This window comes from Drosophila ficusphila, unplaced genomic scaffold (genome assembly GCF_018152265.1).
Source record: "Drosophila ficusphila isolate 14025-0441.05 unplaced genomic scaffold, ASM1815226v1 contig_414, whole genome shotgun sequence".
Taxonomy (NCBI): Eukaryota; Metazoa; Arthropoda; class Insecta; order Diptera; family Drosophilidae; genus Drosophila; species Drosophila ficusphila.
In genome coordinates this window covers 6990824-7014087 of record NW_025064328.1, presented here as the reverse complement: position 1 = coordinate 7014087, position 23264 = coordinate 6990824, and the positions used below count along the sequence as shown (strand labels likewise).

The 23264-nt window shown below is 45.8% G+C and overlaps 5 protein-coding genes across 11 annotated transcripts; 2 read left to right on the top strand and 3 right to left on the bottom strand.

The window, feature by feature from the left end:
- Positions 1 to 829: 829 nt before the first annotated feature.
- Positions 830 to 3121, bottom strand: LOC108101555 ((Lyso)-N-acylphosphatidylethanolamine lipase). Of its 2 annotated transcripts, none has more exons than XM_017205953.2 (2): positions 2666 to 3121; positions 830 to 2382 (listed from the first exon to the last, which is right to left on the bottom strand). In XM_017205953.2, exons 1-2 carry the CDS (start codon positions 2798 to 2800, stop codon positions 1153 to 1155), a joined length of 1365 nt encoding a protein of 454 aa, XP_017061442.1. In that variant the 5' UTR covers positions 2801 to 3121; the 3' UTR covers positions 830 to 1152. The 2 variants fall into 2 exon arrangements, with proteins under 2 accessions (XP_017061442.1, XP_017061443.1); XM_017205954.2 differs by having other exon boundaries at positions 2960 to 3120.
- Positions 3122 to 3711: 590 nt separating this feature from the next.
- On the top strand, positions 3712 to 5700 carry LOC108101553 (tubulin--tyrosine ligase-like protein 12). The gene has a single exon (XM_017205948.2). The coding sequence runs from the start codon at positions 3786 to 3788 to the stop codon at positions 5664 to 5666; it is 1881 nt and encodes a 626-aa protein (XP_017061437.1). The 5' UTR covers positions 3712 to 3785; the 3' UTR covers positions 5667 to 5700.
- On the bottom strand, positions 5685 to 9220 carry LOC108101554 (activin receptor type-1). Of its 3 annotated transcripts, none has more exons than XM_017205949.2 (8): positions 9130 to 9220; positions 8573 to 8690; positions 8425 to 8460; positions 8163 to 8238; positions 7442 to 8100; positions 6846 to 7256; positions 6563 to 6788; positions 5685 to 6502 (listed from the first exon to the last, which is right to left on the bottom strand). In XM_017205949.2, exons 1-8 carry the CDS (start codon positions 9188 to 9190, stop codon positions 6353 to 6355), a joined length of 1737 nt encoding a protein of 578 aa, XP_017061438.1. In that variant the 5' UTR covers positions 9191 to 9220; the 3' UTR covers positions 5685 to 6352. The 3 variants fall into 3 exon arrangements, with proteins under 3 accessions (XP_017061438.1, XP_017061440.1, XP_017061439.1); XM_017205951.2 differs by lacking the exon at positions 9130 to 9220 and adding an exon at positions 8750 to 9034; XM_017205950.2 differs by lacking the exon at positions 8425 to 8460.
- A 100-nt stretch (positions 9221 to 9320) lies between these two features.
- On the top strand, positions 9321 to 15876 carry LOC108101559 (protein kintoun). Of its 2 annotated transcripts, none has more exons than XM_017205960.2 (5): positions 9321 to 9471; positions 10904 to 12325; positions 13224 to 14247; positions 14306 to 14438; positions 15080 to 15876. In XM_017205960.2, the coding sequence occupies exons 2-5, from the start codon at positions 11095 to 11097 to the stop codon at positions 15245 to 15247; spliced, it is 2556 nt and encodes an 851-aa protein (XP_017061449.1). In that variant the 5' UTR covers positions 9321 to 9471; positions 10904 to 11094; the 3' UTR covers positions 15248 to 15876. The 2 variants fall into 2 exon arrangements, with proteins under 2 accessions (XP_017061449.1, XP_017061450.1); XM_017205961.2 differs by lacking the exon at positions 9321 to 9471 and adding an exon at positions 10106 to 10186.
- Positions 15877 to 15891: 15 nt separating this feature from the next.
- On the bottom strand, positions 15892 to 23181 carry LOC108101558 (DNA polymerase zeta catalytic subunit). Of its 3 annotated transcripts, none has more exons than XM_017205957.2 (12): positions 22998 to 23181; positions 22706 to 22935; positions 22399 to 22643; positions 22100 to 22347; positions 21590 to 22034; positions 21407 to 21526; positions 20921 to 21343; positions 20776 to 20863; positions 20624 to 20716; positions 17718 to 20561; positions 16566 to 17660; positions 15892 to 16508 (listed from the first exon to the last, which is right to left on the bottom strand). In XM_017205957.2, the coding sequence occupies exons 1-12, from the start codon at positions 23127 to 23129 to the stop codon at positions 15893 to 15895; spliced, it is 6579 nt and encodes a 2192-aa protein (XP_017061446.1). In that variant the 5' UTR covers positions 23130 to 23181; the 3' UTR covers position 15892. The 3 variants fall into 3 exon arrangements, with proteins under 3 accessions (XP_017061446.1, XP_017061447.1, XP_017061448.1); XM_017205958.2 differs by having other exon boundaries at positions 17718 to 20558; XM_017205959.2 differs by lacking the exons at positions 22100 to 22347; positions 22399 to 22643; positions 22706 to 22935; positions 22998 to 23181 and having other exon boundaries at positions 21586 to 21679.
- Positions 23182 to 23264: the final 83 nt, after the last annotated feature.

The window sequence follows — 23264 nt, the reverse complement described above, 5'->3', positions numbered from 1 at the left end:
AATTCATTAGGGAAAACTGTGTCTTTCATTTTGCGGGTTGTAGACGTTGCCAAAACTTGGTAAGAATCTACTTCTTAAGCACTAAAAATCTTCGAGATCTTGACGTTTATATGGACAGACAGGCAGATTTTGATATTGTATGGAGTCGCAAATGCCTTCTGCTACCTATTGTGTACATATGTATATACTTTTCATCAACTTACCTCTACCCTTTTTACTCGGACTGTTTAAAGCTAAATGACTACATATAACAAACAAAAGAAACACAATAAAAAGGGTTTATGTGATATTATGCAAAGAGTTTAAATGCTTTGCGAAATCTTTAAAGCATACTCTTACCAATTGACTTTTAAAAATACTTAAGATTCGCTAACAATAAGCCTATTTATAAATACAGACTTTAAGTAAAAAGAACCGCTCCTGTGTTCACCTACATATTTCCATTGTTTTTACTGGTCCTATCAGCTATAAGCTACCTCGAGATAGCCTTAGACCCAAACCGAAAGAATTAAAAACAAGTGGCGCGTGTGGGTTCTTCCGGATCGATGTCAAGTCTGACGTATGTTTGAAACCGCTTTCGTTCGTAGAGAGCTTTTCGGCGGAGTTTCGCATCCCACCATTGGCTGGCCAAGTTATCAATGGGACTCCATGCGCGGTGATAGTGCCCCTGAAGTGACCTTTGTACCCTGGCTGAATCAGCGCAAGTAAATGATGACGGCTCGAAAGGTACTTAGTTTCGAGAACAATCCATAGAGTTGAACTAATACTTACTTACTTGTCTATATGTTTTTCATTTCAATATCTTAAAATGATGCCTTCTTAAGGCCAGTTCAGTTTAAGCACCATATATGTAAGTTTTAATGTTGAATTTCACAAAGAAATTCCAACCTAACTATATTGTAAACTAAAATTGCTTTTGTAACAAATATATATTTAAGCTATTAGTAAACGGTATTTGTATAACTTCAAATCTCGAAAAATATAAATTAGGGCCTAGATCCGTTTAGCCAAGATGGACTGTACGATAGAGAGTAAAAATAGCAGCTGACCGGATAAGATGACCATTTAATACTAGGCGAAGACACTAAGCTAATAGATACAGACTGGCAGACGAGCTGTGATTTGTATCTCCGCGAGCCCCACTGGTCCTGCTCACTTCGGTTTGACGTTGGCCGCCAGTTCCTCGGCCGATTGCGTGGGTGTGTCTGCGGCTGCGATAGGCTCGGGCACCGGATCCACCTCCGGTTGAATCTCAACCGTCTTCACTGTGCTGAGGCTGGGCTCCCGCTCCTCGTCGGACTCCGTGGACTCGCGGATTAGCTGAAGGGGCGTGATAAGCTTGCCACCGGCCACCTTGTACATATCACAGGTCTCGTTCACGTAGCGGTTGAAGACGTCCGGCTTGTCGGCGTACACGTGGTGGCCAGCGCCCGTCACGATTTTAATGTCCACCATGTTGCTGCCGCGCTGCGACTTTATCTTCTCCCCTGAAGACGAGTCGATCCAGGAGCGGGAGCCGTAGATGAATGTAATGGGTATGTCGCTACGCACGTCCTTAATGCGGTGAATCATCGGATGTTTGGCCCAGCCGAACGACTGCATCATTGTGTGAAAGGCGGATTCGCCACTCGGGTTCTGGGCGTTGCACTGATGGATGTATTGCGGCAGCAGGTTAATGTCCTCCTCAATGGTGCTCTGGAACTTGCGCATAATGTCCGGCCGCGTTTTTTGCACCACCCACTGGCCAAAGGGACCGGCGGCGCGCAGAGCCCACAGAGGATTGAGCGGAGTCAGGACCCTAGCTATGGCCCGCACCCAGAGCGGTATTTGTTTACCGCTGGTCGAGTCCGAGGGCTTCTCGGGGAAGCCCCAGGGATCGGCCAGTATTAAGTGTTTAACTCGCTCCGGGTACGTGAGGGCGTAGCTGGAGGCGATGAAGCCGCCCATCGAATGGCCCAGCAGAATCATGTCGTTAATGTTCATCTCGCGGCGCCACTCCTCCACGGACTTCACGAACTGCTTCTCGCAGACCAGCGCGTCTTTGGCGAAGAGCGGTCGCGAGCTGCGTCCAAATCCGAGAATGTCCATGGCATAGACAGGCCGACCCTTTGCAAAGGCGTCCAGGTTCATCACCCACAGGGCAATGCCCGCTCCCAAGCCGTGAAGCAGCACAAGGGGAACCTCCTTGGACTCGGTGTTCATGCTTATAGTCCAGATCTTGTCCGCCTCGCCCACCGCCGGCCCGATATCCACAAAGAAGCCCCTGTAGGGCAGCTTCACGTACGACAGTATCTTCTTCTCCACGGCGCGCAGCATGGTCGGTGAGCTGGATGTCCAGTTACACAACCATTTCCAGAGAAAGAATCCTTTATTCCGGGGATCCTGCAGGTGAGAGGTGAAAAGCACAAGTGAATTTCGGCTGGGTCGAGTATGACAGAGTGATGTGGGTTCGTTGGGCACCTCTAGCCGCTGGCTAGGTGATCCATGCCAGGTATTCCGACCCGAAAATTACTTAACCAGCGGCTGTGAGTCAATTGCGCAGTTTTTTTTTTTTTTTTTTGCAAAATGGGGCACGGAAAAGGGAATCTCAGTGAGGAATTTTCCGTAACTTTAGCAGCCAGGGCCTACTACGTTGGGGAACTGGACCTGGACCCGGACTGCTTACCTCTAGGTCCATGCCCTGGTTGGATCCCGATCCCTGCGCTACTGCGGGCGGCGGCAGGTTGGAAATAGAGGCGGATGCGGAAGTGGGCAGCGGATCCACCACGCCGCCGCTCGCCAGTGCCAGCGTTTCGCTCATTTTGCTCTCGATCCGGTGTCTCACGTCTGAATTTTTCGGGAAGAGTGTGCGGGGGGCTTCTAACAAAAATATTTCGCCACCATTTGCGCGCTACGTGCGTACCCGTCGAAAGTCGAGAATATCATGTATATTGACACGAAAGTAAAATCTAATTTGTACCCCTTCGTACTGCCGAGTTGTGATGACTTTGAACTTCTGCTAATGCTCCGCGGAAAGTGATTTGCTTAGGTCTGATTCGGGTTTCGTCGCAATTACATGTTATCTATTCTAATGGTGAAATACTCATTGTTGTTGGTAATCTGGTGGGAAGAGCAACTAACAAATACACTTGCACGGAGCCACACAAAAACAAACCAAGCGCGGTCACACCATCAGCTGATCAGCTGTTAGCCGGTAGTATTGGCTAACGGGCAATGCAGGGGCGTTGAAAAAAGGGTTTAAAAAGGGTTAAAGAAGACAATTCAACTGATCTAAAAGTGGACAACTTTAATTTTACACAAATATACGTACAAAATAACTTATTTGGATGACGTTTTTGTGAGAAATTTTAAAATAACATGGAAAGATTTTGGTCCAGCAATAAAGGGTTTTATAATATTTTCATTTTACCTCGATGCAATGAAAACTAAAACGACTTCAAAACACTTTCTTTTGTTTCTTAATGCCTTGAGGCGTATAATTCATTAAAAAAATTTGAACAAATTTATACATTTTTAAATATTTTGCCGCGGAATGTATACATTATAAAGTAAAACCGTTACAATTGATACTTACAAAATTTCATATTAAAACTGGGAAATAAAAAGAAGTAATTTTCAAAAACAAAGAACAAAAACAAAAAAATAGAACAAAATCTTATAAATAAACTTTACCACAGCTGGAGCCCCGGAAGAAGCAGAATACGCATCACTGGACCTCCCCGGCGAATTCGGTCACTCTAACGGGGACGTTCTCCAAGAAATTTTCTGAATTTCCCGGTCTCCACATGGACGGCATTAACAAGTACAACGAATTCGTAGCGCTGCACAAGCCGCAGCTGGAATCTTCAGCGATTCCGGTGCACTTTTGGCCAGCTCTTTACAGGAAACTGACTACGGACACCTTCGATGCTGGCGAGGCACTGCAGTTGATGTTGATCGACTACGACGAGGATGAGGAGCAGAATCCCGCCGAAGACGACGACAGTCCTAGTCCGGTTTTTGCACTAGAAGTGGCTCGGGAGCAGGGCGTAAAAGCGAATGATCCACAGGCCATATATTTGGTTGATCATGCCTGGACATTCCGGTTGAACAGCGCCCGCCAGCAATTGGAACAGCACCCGCAGCTGACGGACCGGCTGTCCGCTATAACCGGCGTGGATCTGGAGCTGGAGGATCGCGTAGACAAGATATTGCGACGCCTTTGGAAGTATTGCCATGCCTATTCCATCGGCAGCGAGGGACTATCGGATGAGGAGCGGCAGCCCATCTGGTATGTGATGGACGAGGTCGGGTCGGCAGTAAACCACTCGGATGATCCCAATTTTCGGCTGGTACCGCTCCTCTATCTAAACACCCATACTACGTACAGCCTGCTCTTTCCGATCCGGGACTCCGAGGCTGGAGATCAGGTCACCCGCGATGCGGTTGAGTACGTGGCTAAAGATGCACCACAGCGGGCTGCTCTTCTTTTGCCCTGGCGCGATGCCGATCTTACGGGCGAGAGCTTTTTGCAGGTGGAACCGCCAGCTGATTATTTCAGCAGCGGTCACTTCCCTGAAACTTATCCCACAGACAACACGGATCCACTGCCAGCAAGGTCACGTTGTGATCCCCTCAAGGTGTATGCCGAGTACGAGGTGGTGCGTCAGCATCTTACTTCGCCCGAGTTCATTCTAGTGAGCAACGAAAGCGAAGCGGACGTCCTGTGGCTCACTCGTCACTTTAAAAACTTTAAGGAACTTTCCGACCAGTCGCCTGAAAAGTTCATCAACCAGTTTCCTTTTGAGTATGTAATCACCATCAAGGATCTGCTCAGCATAGTGGGTCGTCGGGCGGCCAAGGAGCACCACAATGGCCTTACGCTGGAAACGTACCCAAGTTGGCTCCCCACGACCTATAATTTGTCTACGGAACTCAAGGAGTTTGCTGCTTATTACCAAACAAGGACAGCCAAAGGACTGGATAACCACTGGATCATCAAGCCGTGGAACCTGGCTCGTGGCCTGGACACTCATATTACAGATAACATAAAGCAGATTGTGCGTCTGCCGGCCACCGGACCAAAAATTGCCCAAAAGTACATCGAGCGACCAGTCCTCTTCAGTCGAGATGAGCTGAATGGACTCGTCAAGTTTGATATTCGCTATGTAATTTTACTAAAGAGCGTAAGACCGCTTAAGGCTTATGTTCATCGCAAGTTTTTTCTGCGCTTTGCCAATCACCCATTCTCATTAGACCAGTTTGATGACTATGAGAAGCATTACACGGTGATGAACTACAAGGAGGATACGGAGCTGCATCACGTCAAGTGCGACGACTTTCTGACTCTCTGGCGGAAGCAGTATCCGGAGAACAGTTGGTCGAGGCTGGAGCAGCAGATTTGTGAAATGCTGCGAGTGGTGTTGCAGTGCGCCAGCCAAGCAGACCCGCCCTGCGGATTGGCACCCTGTGCCCAATCCCGAGCTTTATACGCAGCTGATATTATGCTCCGATGGAAAGACGATAAGGAGAAGGTCATGGAACCGCAGTTGCTGGAGATTAACTGGACTCCCGACTGCAAACGGGCCTGCGATTATTATCCCGACTTTTTCAACGATATCTTCAAGCTCCTTTTTCTGGACGAGGATAACAACGAAAGCTTTCTTTTGCTGACAGAAGACTGTTGACATTAATAAAAAGACATGTTTTCCTAATGCTTAATGCTTATTCGTGTATTTCATTTCGTTTAGACTATACAAAACTTAAATAGCTTGCATTTTGTACAATATACAAGTAGGTGTGTATGCTTCTATGCGTGGGGAACTAAGTGCATAAGGCTTAACCAACTAGAACAGCTAGTCAATTGGTGGTGAGGCTTATGGTTCTATCATAGCTTGGACAAGTTCTATAGTCAAGAATTTAGTGTAGAGTTCAAAGAGTGAGCTTACAGTTAACGCGTTTACAATTCTCAATTGCAAATGGCACTTGATGAACGATGAACAATGGTAAATAGTGAAATGATAACTATACAGGATGATATCCCAAGAATATATATTCAAGTCGACGCTAACTTTAACTTAAGGCAATTTTAAAGGCACCCCGGTCAAGCAAAGTTCCCGGTGGATCGGAAACGATAAAGTCAATCCAAACATAAAGTAAATATATTATATATAGTATTCTATATATAAGCTGTCAAGGGTCTTGTACTTGGCTTAGTTCTTCATTCAACACGTGGGATCTTGGCTTAACTCTGAATAATACAGTTACGAACTAATAGTGTGAAAATGCAAGGGAAAAATGTCAATGGATGAATCTTAAGCTAGCTAGTTGGTAAACTAAACTATTGCTTACAGCTACGGCTCGACTACTACCACTAAACGCAGACCTCGTCGAAGTCCAGACGAATCTTCTCGTCAGCGGAAGCTAGCTTATGTATAGTCTTTTTGATACGCAATGCTGGCAAGCGCACGTTGGGATTTTGGTGCCAGCACTCCTTCATGAGCTTGGACATACCAGCCAGTAACTGCAGAATAAATACTATTAGTTTTTAAAACTCTGATGGCAATACTCAAAAATTACTAACCGAATCTGAGCTCCAGCGATTGGGAATGGAGGGTCTGTAGTTGTCAATGCAGACCACTTTGCGCATGTCCTCAAAGCTGGGATCCATGGGCACCATATCGTAAAAGGGCACCTTGTACTCCTCCGCAATGCCGCACGAAATAGTGCGACGACAAACTTCCCATAGGACCAGTCCAAAAGCATAGATATCCGTGCGGCGCAGTGCCTCGAAGCATTCCAAATTAATGCTGTAAGTAATAAAAAATTTAATACATTTCTTTCAAATATTACTATTAATCACACACCTTTCATCCAGAACTTCTGGGGCCATGTAGCGCTTGGTGCCCACCTTGGGATTGTTGCCCAGGTCCAGTTGTCCCGTCGCATGCGAATGGGTGACTGCTAGACCAAAGTCGGCAATGACGCAGGACCCGTTTGCGGTGACCAGTATGTTTTTAGACTTCAAATCGCGATGAGCCATGGCCGGCTTTCCTTGCTTGCCGAAAATCTCTGTGTGCAGGTGCACCAGTCCATTTGCTATCGATAGACAAATCCATATCATGTCGTTGTGGCTCAGAGCGTTGCGGTTCAGGTGATCAAAGAGTGATCCAAGTGGGTAGTAGTGCGTCATCAGCCACAGTTGGGTGCACGAGTTGCGCGACGTCATGTCGGACCCAATGAAACCGAGAATGTTTTCATGACGGAGCAAAATAGTGCTGAAGAATATAATTGTTTTTAATGATTCATAGATTAAATTTATTCAATGATTAAAAAACTACAAAAAAGATCCTCAAGCGATTAAATTATGTTTACTAAGGAATTCGGCGAAAAAAAAAAAACCAAGAACAACTTTAAACACAGATATATTATTCCTATTCCTTTAAAGTTATTTATATCTCACCTGTAAATCTCCGTCTCCCGCTTCCAGGACTCCTCGTCGCGACTAAAGAATATTTTTACGGCTATGCTTTCGCCGTGCCAGTGACCACGCCACACCTCGCCGTACTTTCCCCGTCCAATGCACTCCATCAGGGTGACTTGTTTAGCCAGGGTGCGCTGCACCAGGAGGGGCAGTCCGCTGCCCGAGCCGGAGGTTACAGAGTGCTGGAGATACTCCCTTAGCGTGCTGTCACCAGCGCTAGTGGCGCGGAGCAGCTCGTCATTGACCAAATACGCCTCTGGATCCTGTTTTGTGCGCGAGGCAGCCAGGCGTTTGCGATGGCTGCGGCGGATGAAAAAGATGGCCACAGCGCCCAGCATCGTAATGACCAGGAAAGGACCTAGAATAGCGGCCGACATCTTGCTTATGCTACTGGTATCCGCCGTTATAACTGTCACATCATTGTTGGCGAAGGGCAGCAGTTCAGGAAACTCTCCGCTGTTGCAGTAGTCGCCGGCACAGCACTCCACATTAACGAACTTAGCTGTGTTGCGTTTGCTGGGTGCATTGAGCTTTAGCGAGTTCTGGCTGCAGATTAGTGGCAGTTGGTCCGGCGAGGTGCTACAGCCGCGGGAGACGTGCTCCTGCCCATTGGCATCGCGAGTGCGCGACTTCCAGCACTGTTGGATTTGAAATACCAGTTTAGTAATCAATTCTAAGGAGTTTAAAAGGAATTACTTACCTGTATAGCATTCTGGCAGGTGTGAGAAAACTCGTAAGGATCAAGGCAGGGCGGTTCGCACGAATAGCATTTGTATCTGTTCACAATAAAATAAATAAAGAAGACATATTATTGCTTTTCACAGTTGCATGTTAATCAGTGTGAAAAGCCTTAAGCATGATTTAAAAATGTTATATTAAAATGTTGATAATCCGACAAATAATTTGTATTAATTTCAGTATCACACAATATACTTTTGCATTCTTTCAAGTGTTGATGTTACCTTCTTTTCATTCGGCGCTTACTCTTAATATGTCTCCTAATTAAGGATTAGCAGCATGATAAATGAGTGGTAATATAAGTTAGCAATATAGCGACTTTTGGAGAACGGCAGGGAAAGAGGCTACGACTTAGGATTTAAAATTAATCACCTGGGATGCGTCTGCACCGAGTTCTGCGGCACGGCCGGAAACTCTTTTCCATTGAGATGGGAGGAGGACTCCATGTCTATATCCTGAATGTCCTCCAGTAAATGATCGCTGATTTCAGCTGAAAAACAACACACATTGAAATATACGTACATACATGCAAGGCCCCACCACACATACACAAATATACGCACACAGGGGCGCCAGCAAGTTCTGTATACACACACGGAACTTTGGTGTGCGTGGGTAAATCATTAAGAAAATGCACTTATGCTGCAAACGCCCACTACATCCGTTTATATAATGCGTCTTATGTGCACCTCATTGTGGGGTTTTCACATAATATCACCCCGAGAAGATGTTTTCACATTTAGCCCTGCTAAATACGCAGCACAATTGGCCAGAACCGCAGCATATGAAAACAAATCAGGGCTTTCCAAAACAGTCTGCCACTTTTCATTCACTTTATTCGCGTTTTTAAATTCCATATATTCTAGGTTTCTTAAGTGCACGTTCTTCTTGAAATACTCAATAATTGATTATCACTTAAAAAAGCCCACCTTTTGCATTATTGTATATTGAAAACGACAAAAGAAGAACTAAAAATAAATTGGACTCCATTATTCCATTTCTAGAGAACAGTGTGACCGAAGCCAGTTTCAAAAAGAGCTCACAACACTTACCAAAAATACTGTAAGTATAAATCCTCGAAATTTACTTTGAAAATATACCAAAGCATTGAACACACACACACAAACACGAGCAGCCGGTCCAGCGGAAAAGTTTCTAGAACGTCAAACCCAAAACTCCATTAAAAATCTAACAAACAGCAGCTAAATAATTTAATAAACAATCAACTTAGTGTCGCTGCAACAAAGCAAGTGAACAATCTTATAATAAAGGTGAGTGAAGGTTTTATTAAGGAGCCTTAAGATTTCGAAGTGTTTTACAGGGGGCATGTAAGTTGTTGTCCTACATGGCACCTACAATAGAAAGGTCCAATAAAAACTACAAACTAATTAAATCCCGTGTAATACCTTTTACCATGTATTTAGACAAGGGTCTTGGCCTTACAATGACCGGTTTGTACAGAAAATCAATTAGTATAAGTTTGTATTGATCAAATAGAGTTTTCCCCTCCCCGACCCGCAAACATGTGTTCGGTCACGTAACTGTTATAATTTTCCTCGTTTTCCTCGGCGACCCAGAGATACACACGGTTTATATTATATGGATCCCTATTTACCGCCCACAATGTGTAGGTGTATATACAGTTCCACAGTCGGTAAACATTACAATTATTATCATTGCATGTGTGTATGAATGTAAAGATATGGCAGTTTATTGTACAATTAGTTGGGTTGCGCCAGAAATCGCATAATGTGTAGGGGGCTGAGGAAATGGGCGGGTTGGGGAAGAATCTCGCTAAACAAAAACAATTGGGGGCAAGTGGTTTTTTCGCGCTTATCAAGAACCCCTCTCTGCGCAGATACCGCTCTCTTGCGCTCTGAAGACCCTACAATATTTGCCGGCGTTTCGGGCGTATCGCTCTCATTCTTTAAAACACGCTCGTCGGCAAAGCATCGCACCCAAAAGCACAAACAAAATAAAAAAAAAGTACGTAAAACGCGTCTCCTAGAATTTTTAGAAACTACGCAGTTCGTTTATTTATTGGCCGACAAATAAAATAGCGCGTGGTCAGTTTGTTCTCACTTATATAATGCCAATAATACGTTGAAAAGCCGGTAATTTTTGGCAACGACCTTACTGCGTCATTGGTTAAATATTTACTTGCTTAACGACTGATTAGAATTTCGCGATTTGGGTATTTGGTTACGAATTACTCAGGACCTAGGGCAACCTTGGTGATTAGGTATATACATAGTTCTATTATCACGGATTTGATTGGAAAGTTTTTATAGAACTTTCATCGGGTTTCGTAAGTCTCAATTAAAATAATACCCTAAACGTTTTTCTTCCATCAATAAAAAAAGTTATGTCAATTACTGGTATTTAATTACAATTTCAAAATGCCCAAAGAAAATTTTACAAAAAGCTTTAAGATTTATACCTATTTTTATACCCTTGCAGAGCAAAGGGTATTATAATTTCAGACATTTCAGACCCCATAAAGTATATACATATATTCTTGATCAGCATCACGATCTGAATCGAAATACGTATGTACATACGTCTGACCGTCTGTCCTCCTGTCGGTTTCTATGTAAACTAGTCTCTCAGTTTTAAAGCTATCTTGTTGTCTTACAGTTCAGCAGATAAAATTGATATTTTTCATGTTAATCTCACACCCGTTTTACCAATTTCTTTTCCCAGAACCTTTCAGAAAACAAACACATTTTCTAAGGCAACGAGTCCAAAAACTAAGCAACCAAAAACAAAACAAAATAAAAACAAAAAACTAAACCCCCAAAAGAGATAACAGAAACGGTTAATTGTGTAGTAAAAGTGCCGAGAAGAGACCCGAAGAGATCTCGCCGCGAGTGCAGTGTCCCTGTGAGAGCGCTATGTCCGCATCTGCTGCCAGTTCGCGTAATAAACACTCCAAGATCCGTGATAATGAGCAGCTCGACATAAGCAAGGACGAGTTAAATCGGATCCGGGAGGCCCTCACCAACGAGGAGTTTCGTAAGTTATTCTTTGAGTACGTCGAGGAGGTTCAGGACCCCGAAAACCGAAAGATCTACGAGGAGGAGATCACCCAGCTGGAGAAGGAGCGCGGTGTGGAGGTGAAGTTCATCCATCCCCAGCCGGGATTCGTGATCAAGACTGCTCTTGATGGCGAGCTCAAGTGCTTCATCAACATCGCCGGCTCTCCTGAGATCGAGCGTCCCAAGAACGAGGTAGCCATGGATCCGTCGAACGGAAATCGCGGCCTGACCTGGTCCATTCCCATGGCGCAGACTTCTGCGCGGGATGACTGCGATGCCAGGAAGAACCACTGCAAGGTGTTTGACGTGGTCTTTCATCCGGACGCTCTGCACCTGGCCAATCGGAACAAACAGTTCCGCAAGTGCCTCATCGACACGGCACTGGATGCTGTCGAGCGCGAGTACCAGGTCTCTTTGGATCGAACCAACCTCAAATTCCCCAAGCTTGACTACAAGGGCATCGCCCGTCCTACTGTGATACGCAAGCTGGCTGACAATCCGACGGCAGAGCAGCAGGAGCCGCATCCCCTGGCGGATATGTTCCCCACAAAGAAGCCAGCCGCCGAAAAAGTGGAGCCCCGCGTCCTGCCCATGAAGGCGAAACCCACACCAGTGCCGGAATTCACGGTGCCCAGGTACTCAATCAAGCACAGCCATGACGTGGACTTGTCAGAGTACACGGACGAGCTGGACGCCAAGTTGCATGTGACCGTTCCCCGTTCCCTGGTCGTCGAGATCGAGCTACCGCTGCTTCGATCCACTGCCGAATGTCAACTGGATGTCACCCCGAAGACCGTCTATCTGTTCAGCGAGCGCGCTGGTGCCAAATACCGCCTGAAGTTGGATCTCCCCTTCGTCGTGGACGACAAGGCGGGTAGTGCTCGTTTCGACACAGATTTGCGTCGCTTAAGCATAACGTTGCCAGTGGTCCGGAAGGGCGGACGGGAGCAGGCCCAGATGCATGAAACCTTGCGCCACTTCAGTCGAGAGGACAGCGGCGTGGAGTTGCATTCCAACAGTGAGTCACCCGTGGAGGAGGATCCGGATGGCGAGCTCAGCGATTCCAAGGCGGACACCTCTGAGACTGGTGAGTAGGAGTAGGGAATACGTAATGGAATTGCAATATAAACACGCCAGCGCGTGGAAAGTACCTTCAGAGGTATTGTAGTCATTGTAGTTACTAAGGATTTATTTTTTCTGATCAGCATCTCTTAAAATATATTTAAAAGATTTAATTAAATGGGGAACTAGTACAAAAAAAACTCAATAAAATATGATATACACTTACATTAATTTTAGGAATCTTCAGTTTTATAATATCTATATAAAAATATGATATACTCTAACATTAATTTTAGGAAACTTCTTCAGTTTTATAAAAGTCCAACTTTAAAATCAAATTTTAGCTAAGTTGCGTAGAATATGTGTTTGAAATGTGCACTAATAATTCCAATATTATACAAAAAACAAGAAAGGAAGCTAGCTTCGGCAAGCTAAAGCTTTTAGACCCTATATGTATATAAAAGCTAAACAACATCGAAGCTATGACGATTTTTTATTAATTTTTCATATTTTCGACAATTGTTCATATGGCAGCTATATAATATAGTCGTCCGATTTTTATGAAATTTAATTCATAATTCAAGAGTCGTTAGAACTTTTTTTTTCCAATATTTATATATGTATATGTATATTTTTCGATCTTTTCTATGGCAGCTATATGATAGAGTTATCCGATTTCGATATAATTTTAAATAAGAAATTAGGGAAAGTTATAGCAAGATAGCTTTAAAACTGATTCTGATCGTGATGCTGATCAAGAATATATATACTTTATGGGGTCTGAGGTGTCTCCTTCACTGCGTTGCAAACTTCTGACTAAAATTATAATACCCTTTGCTTTGCAAGGGTATAATTAAGAATGACTTTGTACGTATTGTATTTACACCGTTTAATCCGTTATTATTTTTTGCGTTCTTCCCCAGCCACGCCCACTGCCACACCCGTGCGCAATGCCAACAGTCCGTTCCTTAAGAGCTCCGTGCACTACCAACTGCCCAACAAGTTCGACTGCAACGTTCTGGACAATGTGATGGCCTTTGTGCTGCACGTGCCCAATGTTCAGCCGGATTCCATAGAGCAGTTGAAGGAGCAGCGGAGCCTGCATCTGCAGTTCGCCACCATCGGCAGTGGCTACTATCCCACCCACTATGCTTTTTACGTAGAACTGCCGGCTGAGGAGGAAGATTCGGCCATCGAAAGCGTTGAGGCGGAGGCCTGGGACAACAACGTGGTACTCAAGCTGTGCCTGAGCTCGCAGAGCGGGACTCCGGCTAGCTATTTGGCCGGTCTGGATGCCACGGATCTCAAGGAGTACCCAGTTCATGGGCAGTACAATGTGAAAAGCAAAGGGAGAGTTAATGCCAAGAAGGAGCATGATCCCCTGGATGTTAAATTCGAGCACAACGAAGAGGGTAAGGCCTTGAAGGTGACCATTCGCCCAGTGCCAAAGGAGGAAGAGGCAGAGGACGAGGAGCAGCAGGAGCAGGAACACGAAACTGTGCAGCCCCAAGCTCAGAACAAGAAGCCTGGCAAGAAGCAACGCAAGCGAAACAAGAAGGAGCGCTCCCTCTCCGAGTCGGCCTGCGAGGACGTTCTCGTCCCGGAGCCACTTAATGGAAAACCCGAACCCCAGCTTAAGGCCACGTTTAAGCTGCCTCCGCAGCGCAAGCAACGCAGCTACTCGGAGTGCAACGACAGCAGCGGTGGCTCACATCGCGGTATCCTCAAGCGATTCAGTCGCTATGGACCGCGACCTTCGATGTCGGACAGCTGCTCCTCCATCGACGACTGCTCCTCGTATTCGTGCTCCGTCGACGCATCAGGAACCTCGCTGTTCTCGCACTCATTTGGCGGCATTCCCGAGGAAGATCGGTCCGACGCCGGGCTCTCGGAGAGCTGCAAAAAGACTGTTAGGTTTAATGATCACATCATGAAGCAAGTGTTCCGGTAAGTACCATAAATAACCCCTAGAAATTGGCAGTAATTTAATCTACTCATTCGGCAGACTTGACTCAAGCATCCTGGGTCAGCGAAAGAAGAACCAGAAGCGACGCGATCTCAAGCTGCGGGCACAGCAGCGTCGCCTCAGCGAAGGTGATTCCGTTGATTACGAGGAGACCCGTGGCACTGCCCTCAAGGTGAGCTGGGAATGGCCGATCCAGATCCAGATCTATATATCAAGATTTTACTGGTCTCCATAATTGAGCGAATATCCCGCTTATTTGGTGGCTGTTAGGTTGTTAGCCTGTTAATTGAATTAGTAGCTATCAGCGAAATCAGGCAGTTTGGCTCGATTTGCTTCACGCCAGACATAAATATTGGCCAAGTCTTTGTTTAGGGAATTGTATTGCACGTTTCTGAAAGCTAAATAGATTTGGGGTGAACTCTATTTATGGAAGGAATTTTGCGAAATTTGATAAGGGTATGTTAATTGATATGCAGCTGAAAAAAAATCGGAAAGTTGTGGAAATTTATGCATTTGTAGAAAGCAAACAAGGCAGGAAACGTATCAGATTTTCAAGCAGCTTGTTTTAATGTTTGGTTTCAATGTAAATATTTATTTTTATTGCATTTGTCCAACAGTAACGCGAAATTTATTCAACTTTGGAGTAAGGTTACAAATATACATTGGATAGACTTGCAGAGGGCATTAAAATTTGAGTTCGCGTACTTAGAACTCAGCCAAACAAAATCTCAAAAATAATACCAGCTCGGATGAATTTTAAATTTGAATATTGCGATTCAAAAACCAATCTTAATACAATAATTTTATTTTCAGCAACAAGGAAATCAATCAAAGAGTGGCAGTAAGCCAAAGAGCGAGGCCCTTCTCCACGACAGCGGACTGGATCTCTCTGGAACAGCTGGAACTCACGGCAGAAACAACGAGCCAGATGCCAAGAACGCCTTGATGTTTGAAATGGATGATGAGGATGATATTATTTAAACCAGAAATATATAAATATTTTTTGAGTGTTTTAGAGGCATGTTTTCAAGATTTTTAAATGCTGCTTACGTATTGTACCGCTACGATTTTTTTCTAATATTTATACTCTAACTTGTTTGGTACCCAAGCAATCCGCTCAATTGGAAATATAAACAAAAATTGTATTTAGGCAACAAGAATCAGGGCTAAACAGAAATCAAAATATTCATTAAATCATCGACTAATTGTTATTTAATTCGGTTATTCATTGAAATTGTTAAAACGAAAGATTAAATCCTACGCTGAACTGAAAACCTAATATAGATTAAAAATAACCATGTTCATTCATATTGCGAGACCCAGTTGTTGTCTTACAAGTTTGCAAACTATAAGTTTTAAGTAAACATTATAACATTCATTTATTGGCAGCATGCTCATGGCTCACAAAACAATCACAACACGATAAACTTAAACAATATCAATAGTTAACAATTCCTCTAGTATTATACACACAAACGAATCACCCAAAAGTATAAGTAGTGTATAAGCTATGTGCATGTTTAGAACCACTGGCTGAAGCAATGAATATAATTTTAACTTAATAAGCGAGCTGAAAGTTAAAATATATATACATCCCTTATGAATGAGAATTTCCGTATATTGGCTTTAGAAGTGATCGTCCAGCAGCTTTTGAAAGTGTTCAATTTGCTGGAGTTCCCGCCGCTTCCCCTCCAAGACATAAAGTACAGGACAGTCGAGGGAATTGCACTGGATGCCACCCAGTCGTCCGCAACACGCTTGGCAGATCTGTCGCGTGAGCTGGTAGCGCCTCTCCAAACGCGCTGTCTTATCCGAGAGCACAATTACACATTTGGTTGGCTTCTTAAGACAATCGGGACAAATGCCAGCCTTAGTTTGCCGGCCACAGTCGATTACACAGTTGGTGGTGGAGAAATACTGTGAGATGGTGGACTTGGCGCCCCTTGCTCCGGCCAATTCGTTGGCCGTTCCCACCGCCGGGGTCACTAGCAACTTCCGTGGCAGACCAGCGAACCAATCGTGCACATTGGCCCCGATGAGCAGCAGGCAGCGGTTCAGCGGTGGGATAATCGCCTTGGTGATGTAGTAGATGGCGTTGATCTTGTGGCCCTCGTTGGCCAGGATGTCGTGTGGGCTGCGAACCAGGCGGATGAGCTGCATGCCCGGCGGTCCGTTTACTATTATAAAAGGCACTCGTTCACCGCGGCGCGGCACATGTCGTGGATCCTTCTGCATCCATTTTCTACGAATAAATAATATAAACCTTAGAGTTGGAAACGGAAGAAGACTGTTAGGTTACCGTGTAAGTTCCAGTGCTGGCACACAGGCCGTTGGTTTGTAACCATTAAGTCCTCTGAACTCCTTGGCAAAGATCAGATCCTGCAGATTGGCCTTTCCCGAGAGCAGCTTGGTGAACTGCCGGCACACGTACTGCTTGATCTGGCTGACGTCCTGCGTCTCAAAAAGGAGCCGCAACACCTTCTCCAGCATTTTGGCCACCGCAGGACAGCCATCGCGGCGCACTGTCTCAATTCCCTTGGCCTCGTAGACGGGCTGTTCTTGATCGGCTGTTTCATACATGTAGCCCACGTAGCGCTTCTTGGTCTGCAGCATGCACGGTTGGTACACCTTCTCCAGCTTCAGCTTCACTGGGTGCGGATTTATCTCGGTGACGGCTTGGGCAATCTCCTCCCCAATGCGAAAGGCTTCGGCTCGATTTCTACCCGGCACAAGCACAAACATAGAGTCCGTATCGCCGTAGACGACACGCACCTTCCACTCCTCGTTGGCCTCCACCAGTTTAATGGCCCGCTCCAGAGTTTCCCGACCTTTGGACACCACCGTGTCACCCACTTCCACCGCAGGCATCCTGCCACTGAAGTTGGCTGCCGTGTAGCCATAGGTGACATTGGCCATCAGTTTCAGACCCAATTGTCTGGAGTGCAAAATCCGTTGCAGTGCAGAGCTATCCTTGTGCAGCTTCATCGATTGCTTGACCATTTGTCGAGTGTCCAGGATCTCGGTGAGCATCCGTGGCAGGATGCCCTCGCGCACATCGCGCTTTACAAACACCACCCCGCAAGGTGAAACTGTGACTAGGTCGTGCTCCAAAAGCTTCTGCAACATTTTTCTAGAAACCCGCAGCTGCGAAGCACCAAACTCGAAGGGTGAATTCCCGCCCAGGTGCTCCACTCTACCCAAGCAGGTGGAGAAACAGTAGTTGTAGGCGATGATCATGCTGGGGTACAAGCTCTGGAAGTCGAGGACGATCAGCGGATCGGCGTAGAAGCGCGACTGCGGTTCCATAATGAGCGCCAAGTACTCGGGAGCACGCATATGAGCTCGGGCTTGGACGCTGGGCGAAAGTGGCACCAGGTTCTTGGGCTTGGCAATTCTACAAAACTAGGTCATTAGTCCACTGGATAAAGGTCTTCTAAACGGTTACACTTACCTCAGCATCATGCTCTCAACGCGAAACTGCGAGCCACGCGACAACACTTCGTAGAATTGGATGCCAATGAGCTTGGCCATTTCGCTTGTTCTTCCCAGCAGGTCCAGCTGATCCAGGAGAGCCAAGGTGCCCCGCACCCGCTCTAAGAAGTACTCCATCACTATCCACCGGGTGCAAGGCGACGCGAACCATTCGCTGAGTGACTTCGGAGTGTGCCGAGGACATCTCTTGTGCAGAATATGGTACATCACGTTCTCGAAGGTGTATGAAGTCAAGGCGATCTCCGAGCGCATAAGACGCCACACGTCGAGCAGAATGCGACCACATAGTTTCATCTCCACGTCCAAATCAGTGAACTGTTCCCGATCCTCGTCCACAAAGTCCCGCACCTTCTGTGTTGGAACTCGCGACAGCAGAGGAGCGATGTTGAAGCACAGATGCTTGGCTCGATCGATCACAAAGCCCCAGGAGGACATCTCGATCTCGTAGCCGGCATAGATATCCGCATCCCAGCGACTACACAAGACCAGCAAAGCCTCAAATGCCTCCGCTTCACTAGCCACCACTTGCACCTCAATATCCCGATCCAGGCCATGGATAGTCCCTTCTCTAAGCAAGTCCTGGGCATTATTTACCATTATGTATCCGCAGGCTTTGCTCGGCAGATTCTCATCCGGCAAGCTGTGCTCGATGGCGTAGAACAAACAGCGAATCTCATCAAACATAGGGTCCGGTTCGAGTTCACCTCGCGTGGACACAAAAACCTCCAATGTCATTATGGTCAGGTGGTTGCAATCAATGTCCGCCTTAGCCTGCTGCAGGTTCTCCAAGTTAACCTTGAACCCGAACGTATTGTCCAATGTGGCATGGCTGAGTCCAAAACTGAGATCGTGCTGCTGCTCCTGGCTACCTCCCTCCAGCTGGCGCAGAAAAGAGCTCCGCTCAAGCACTGCGCGGGCAGCGCTACTGGAAACGCTTTGTTCGCTAGACTGGGAGCTAATTGGTTCCTCCTCCTGGGATTCTTTGAAGTTCAACTTAGTTCCCTTTCTAACGGAACTCTTTGTCGTTCCTTTCCCTTTGCTACTAATAGGGGTTCCCTTAGCTTTATCCTTCGCCTGGGACATTGGCGTGAGGCTGAGACTGCACTCGAAGTCTTCGCCAGCATCTTCGTCGCCACTCGCAGCATCGCCTCCTTCTGCCTGCAGCATCATGGTGACCTTCTGGCGCTTGATCTTGATGGGGCTGTCTATGTCGTCGTTTGACTTAGTCGGTTCCTCCCGCTGGCGGAGCAGTTCCTTGGCCTTCAACCAGATCTTGGCCTCTTGCCGGGAGGGTGCGAGCTGAGCGGGTTTGATTGCTACTCTCTGTCCACTGCTGAAGTACTCTCGCACCCTTTGCTCGCCTCGATGTCGCTGCAACATTGCCGGTCCACCGATGGCAATCAGCTGCTGACGCCGCCAAGCGGACAACCCTATGTCGTTGCCCAGTACGCTTTGGAAAGGCTCGCAGTCGTTTAGCTTGTTTCCCGGGATGTGAAGCACTATGAAGCCCACCTCAGTCACCTTGCTCACATCGGCGGGTTTACTGTAGAAAGGCTGCTGAAACTCATACTCGGGTATGTCCATTTTGCGGCAACCGCGAACCACTTCATCGTAGGATGGCGGGAGCTCCAAGGGGGCAATCACAAAGGAATTATCGGTGGAAAGTGGAGGCGGAGGAACAGGAGACTCCATGGCCGGCATGGGGCTATCCAGCATGTCACTAAAGACCGATGGACTATTCACAATAAGTGAGTGCTCGTAGAAGCTTTTCATTAGCTCTGGAGTTTGGCTTTCATTGCTTTTGGGGCTCAAGAGAGGAGTGGTCTGAATATCAGGTGGTGCTTTGCTTGAACTCGGAGTTAGTTGTTTGTTTAGCAGCTCCGAACGAAAACTCCTTCGCAATCGCCTCAAATTAGGAGTTTTCCGTAGTTTGGTGACCATATTATCTGATTCTGTGTCGGACTCTATGGCCTCATCTTCGCTTGGAACGCGTTGCTCGTTATCATCGGGAGTTACTTCATCTGCAGAAGGAATTGCAGTCGATTCCTTGGAAGGTTGGTTTTTATCTACAGTAAAGGTTGTTTTAACTACTCCATTTAATTTCTTTTCAGAATTTGATTGATCTGCAGACTGATTTCCAGTCGGTTTCTTGGAAAGTAGTTTGTCATATTCATGGACAGGTAAGTTTCCTAAAGAGTCATGCATGAACATTTCTGCTGAATTTATTTCATTTGCAATCTTCTCATCCCCTTTTTTAAGATCTTTTGACTGCTTTACAATGTTTGTTTGTTTTTGCACGGGACTGTCTTCTGAATCCTCTAACTTTCTATTTTTTCCCGTATTTACTTTTCGAGTTTGACTAGCGTTATTTACCTTCTGTTGCACACTTTCTACTTGGCATGGATTTGGTTGAACCTCTGCGTTATTTTCAAGTCTCAATTTCTGAGAAACTTTAGAGCGACATAAAATACTTCTGCGTGGTGTTGTTTCTTGAAGATCACTAAAGTTCTCTTCGGCGTTTTTCAAGCTTTTCTGATTACGGGTACTTCGTCTTGGTTTTACATTATCCAACGCAATGTCCTCCGATATGCGAGGTGCTTCCCTGTCTGGACAATCCTTATCCTTGTGACGGCCACTTCTTCGCGGTTTTTTTATCTCTTCCACTTTAGATATTTCCTCGCCATCCGCTGTTTCGAACATGTCAGAAAATCCGGGATTCTTGTCTCGTGGGGTCAGGGAGCAAATAACATGCGTCTTGTCCAGATTGCGCATTGATCGCCTAGTTTTCCGCACGGGAGTACTACTTTAAAGAAATAATTCTTTTTGTAAGATGAAATACAAACTTTAGAATATAAGTAATCATACTCATTCTTTAAACAGATAAAGCTGTTCGATTCATCAACACTTTTTCGACGCAGTTCCGTCATGGCCAGTTTCTTTCGCAATGATAATTCTGGGCTAAAAATAAAAACTACTAAATTTAAAATACGATTGAATTAAATTATATCTTGAATTACCCTGGTGTTCCATGAGTTCCTGTTCCTTGATCAAGCTGCAAACTTAGCCGAGGATTGAGGGATCTTTCTGCAACTACTGCAGGGTTTTCTGAAATTAATAAGAAAACATTGAAAACCCTACTAGTCTACTATCACTTTAACTGACTCTTTGCTGAATTACTTCCAATTGTCAAAGGCAATGGGGCATATTTCTTGGCCGCGCTGGTTTTCGGAGTGCGTGGCGACTTTAACAGTCTTGCTTGACCTTTTGGAGTAGTGGGAGTCCTTGGAGGACTTGTCTTCGACTTGTCGTTACTCAATTTCTTGGGAGTCCGCTGTAAACGATCATCAGCTCCATCGATTTGAGGCAGTTTCTTTAAAGGATCAAGTTTTTCGGACTCCATAATTCCTGGCTGGCTTTGAGTCAACTTGAGCAGCAATTCATCGATATCATCCAGCACAGTGGAGAAGTCATGTCGGTTGCCCTGGCCCGCATCCTCGTCGGAGTCGGAATCCTCGTCAGACAGCGCATGCGACCCAACAGCAGCAGCTGCTGTCTGTTTATCCAACAGCTCGGGAGTCAATTCAACTGAAAAAACGCATTGATATTATCCTAGTTGTATGTTATAAGTGTGTGTTGGAGTACACCTACAACTTTTGTGCTGCTGCGACAAAGGTGCCAATGAGCTATCCAAATCAACATGGGTCTCACTTTCATTTTGTTCCTCCAGCTGCTGCAAGGCATCTAATAGTTCCAAATCTTCCTCCCTCACTGCAGAAAACAATAGCGTTACGTATACAAAAAGAGTTTTGTGTTGATAAACTTTTTACCCACAGGTAGCATCGTGAGGCATCGCTCCTTGAGGCTGTGTGAGGCTAAGGATTAACTCCTCGTCCACCAAGGTTCCGTCCATGAACTCTGTCTCATCTTTCTGAACTGGTAGACTAATATTGCTCGTGTTGTTGCAGGCCACATGGTTCTGAATAAAGGAAGCATTAACCAATTGTTGCTGTTGATCCTGTGAGCATTCCTCAGGATAAACAGCATTGGCAAGGAGTTTTTGCAAATTAAAAGTGCGTCTTTGCTCCTTGCTGCTGGGCAAAGTGGTCTGCATGGTGACATTAGCAATGGTCGTCTGATCCGACAGCGTTTGCTCTGACAATGAAGACTGCTCCAGGGTCATTAATTTGCTTTCCAAGGCGGTGCGGTAGAAGACATCACTTTCGGCGATTTCTATTTGGGAACGCTCCTGCGTTGGCGGCAATTGCAAAACTGGCACCTGAGTTTAATACAAAGCTCGAAGTTTAATCAATGGAATAATATTTGCAGGGATAACCGATTTACCGCTTGGGCCTTCTCCTCATCGCCAGCAGTGTTGTGTTTTTCCACCAGTTTCTGTCGACGCAAGTTCTCATCATTCCATATGGCTTCGATGCCCGGATTGGTGTGATTGCCCTTGCTCTTGGTCACCAACTGGAAGCGATTCAGTATGAAGTTGGAGCTGACATCCACCTCTAGTGCGCTGCATGATACTTTCTTTACGCTTATGGTGTCTAGCAGTTGAGCGGGCTTGATATTCGCATAGGGGATTTCTAAAATAAAAGGTTAGACAGATACTTAAAGAGGCTAAGTAGCCAACTTGCCGTCATCTTCGTGACTGCGCCGGAACTTAAGCACCTCCAGCGGCACATGCAAGTAGCTCATTCCGTACAGATTGTAGTCGATCATGAACTGCAGAATGTAGGGCACATGCGATTCGTGCGGACTGAAGTTCTTGCTCAGGATGGCGGCGCTCTGAAGGAGATTGGCGGCGCGTCGCACGAAGCGCGGATTGAACATATATATTTTAAGGAACTGATGCTCCACGCGATGGTAGCCATAGAAAGGTCTAAAAGTACAAATGCAACTCCTCCAGAAAGCCAATCAAACGGAATATAGGACAATATTTACATTCCCTTGACCAGCTGGATTTTAAACACATGCTGTGAATTGGAACCTCCCTGGCCCAGAGATATATTGATGGCCTTGTCCAGGTGCATGGCGATCTGCAGGATGCCTCTATCCAGCGATTCAAAGTCCTTTTTGTCGTACGGAATGTAGAAGTACGGAAACACGCCGTGTACATGCATGCAAGTCTTTTGTCCGCGAGAATTGCCACCGAAAATCCGAATCACTGGAACCTGATGGGACACAAAATTGTTTACCTAGTTTACCGGCAATGGTGAAATTAAAGAGTGCTCACCCGATTGATCTCCTTACCGCGCAACTCCGAATAGCAAGGATCCAGGCCGAACTGCGGCTTTTCCATGTAGAAGTCCGCGATCACCAGGCGCACGGAGTAAACGCCATCGATTCCCTCTTCTTTTCCTGCCATTCCGTAAGAACATTGATAAAGATAAACAAATTCGCGGAAGATTCAATTTAATTTCAAAACAGAGTGACCATTCAGAGGGAAATGAAATCGAATATGCCATCGATATATTGACTTATAATCAGACATCAAACATAT

Bases quoted from the DNA above. Each gene is read 5' to 3' on its own strand.
- LOC108101558 (XM_017205957.2), bottom strand. From the start codon at position 23,129: ATGGCAGGAAAAGAAGAGGGAATCGATGGCGTTTACTCCGTGCGCCTG. The intron at 22,936-22,997 runs GTGAGCACTCTT...GTGTCCCATCAG, and splicing joins GCGGTAAGGAGATCAATCGG to GTTCCAGTGATTCGGATTTT. The intron at 20,562-20,623 runs GTATGATTACTT...ATTTCTTTAAAG, and splicing joins TTTATCTGTTTAAAGAATGA to TAGTACTCCCGTGCGGAAAA.
- LOC108101554 (XM_017205949.2), bottom strand. From the start codon at position 9,190: ATGGAGTCCAATTTATTTTTAGTTCTTCTTTTGTCGTTTTCAATATAC. The intron at 8,101-8,162 runs GTAAGTAATTCC...CAAATCCAACAG, and splicing joins CCTGCCAGAATGCTATACAG to TGCTGGAAGTCGCGCACTCG. The intron at 6,789-6,845 runs GTGTGTGATTAA...TATTACTTACAG, and splicing joins CCAGAAGTTCTGGATGAAAG to CATTAATTTGGAATGCTTCG.
- LOC108101555 (XM_017205953.2), bottom strand. From the start codon at position 2,800: ATGAGCGAAACGCTGGCACTGGCGAGCGGCGGCGTGGTGGATCCGCTG. The intron at 2,383-2,665 runs GTAAGCAGTCCG...TCTCACCTGCAG, and splicing joins ACCAGGGCATGGACCTAGAG to GATCCCCGGAATAAAGGATT.
- LOC108101559 (XM_017205960.2), top strand. From the start codon at position 11,095: ATGTCCGCATCTGCTGCCAGTTCGCGTAATAAACACTCCAAGATCCGT. The intron at 14,248-14,305 runs GTAAGTACCATA...CTCATTCGGCAG, and splicing joins ATCATGAAGCAAGTGTTCCG to ACTTGACTCAAGCATCCTGG. The intron at 14,439-15,079 runs GTGAGCTGGGAA...TTTTATTTTCAG, and splicing joins CCCGTGGCACTGCCCTCAAG to CAACAAGGAAATCAATCAAA.
- LOC108101553 (XM_017205948.2), top strand. From the start codon at position 3,786: ATGGACGGCATTAACAAGTACAACGAATTCGTAGCGCTGCACAAGCCG.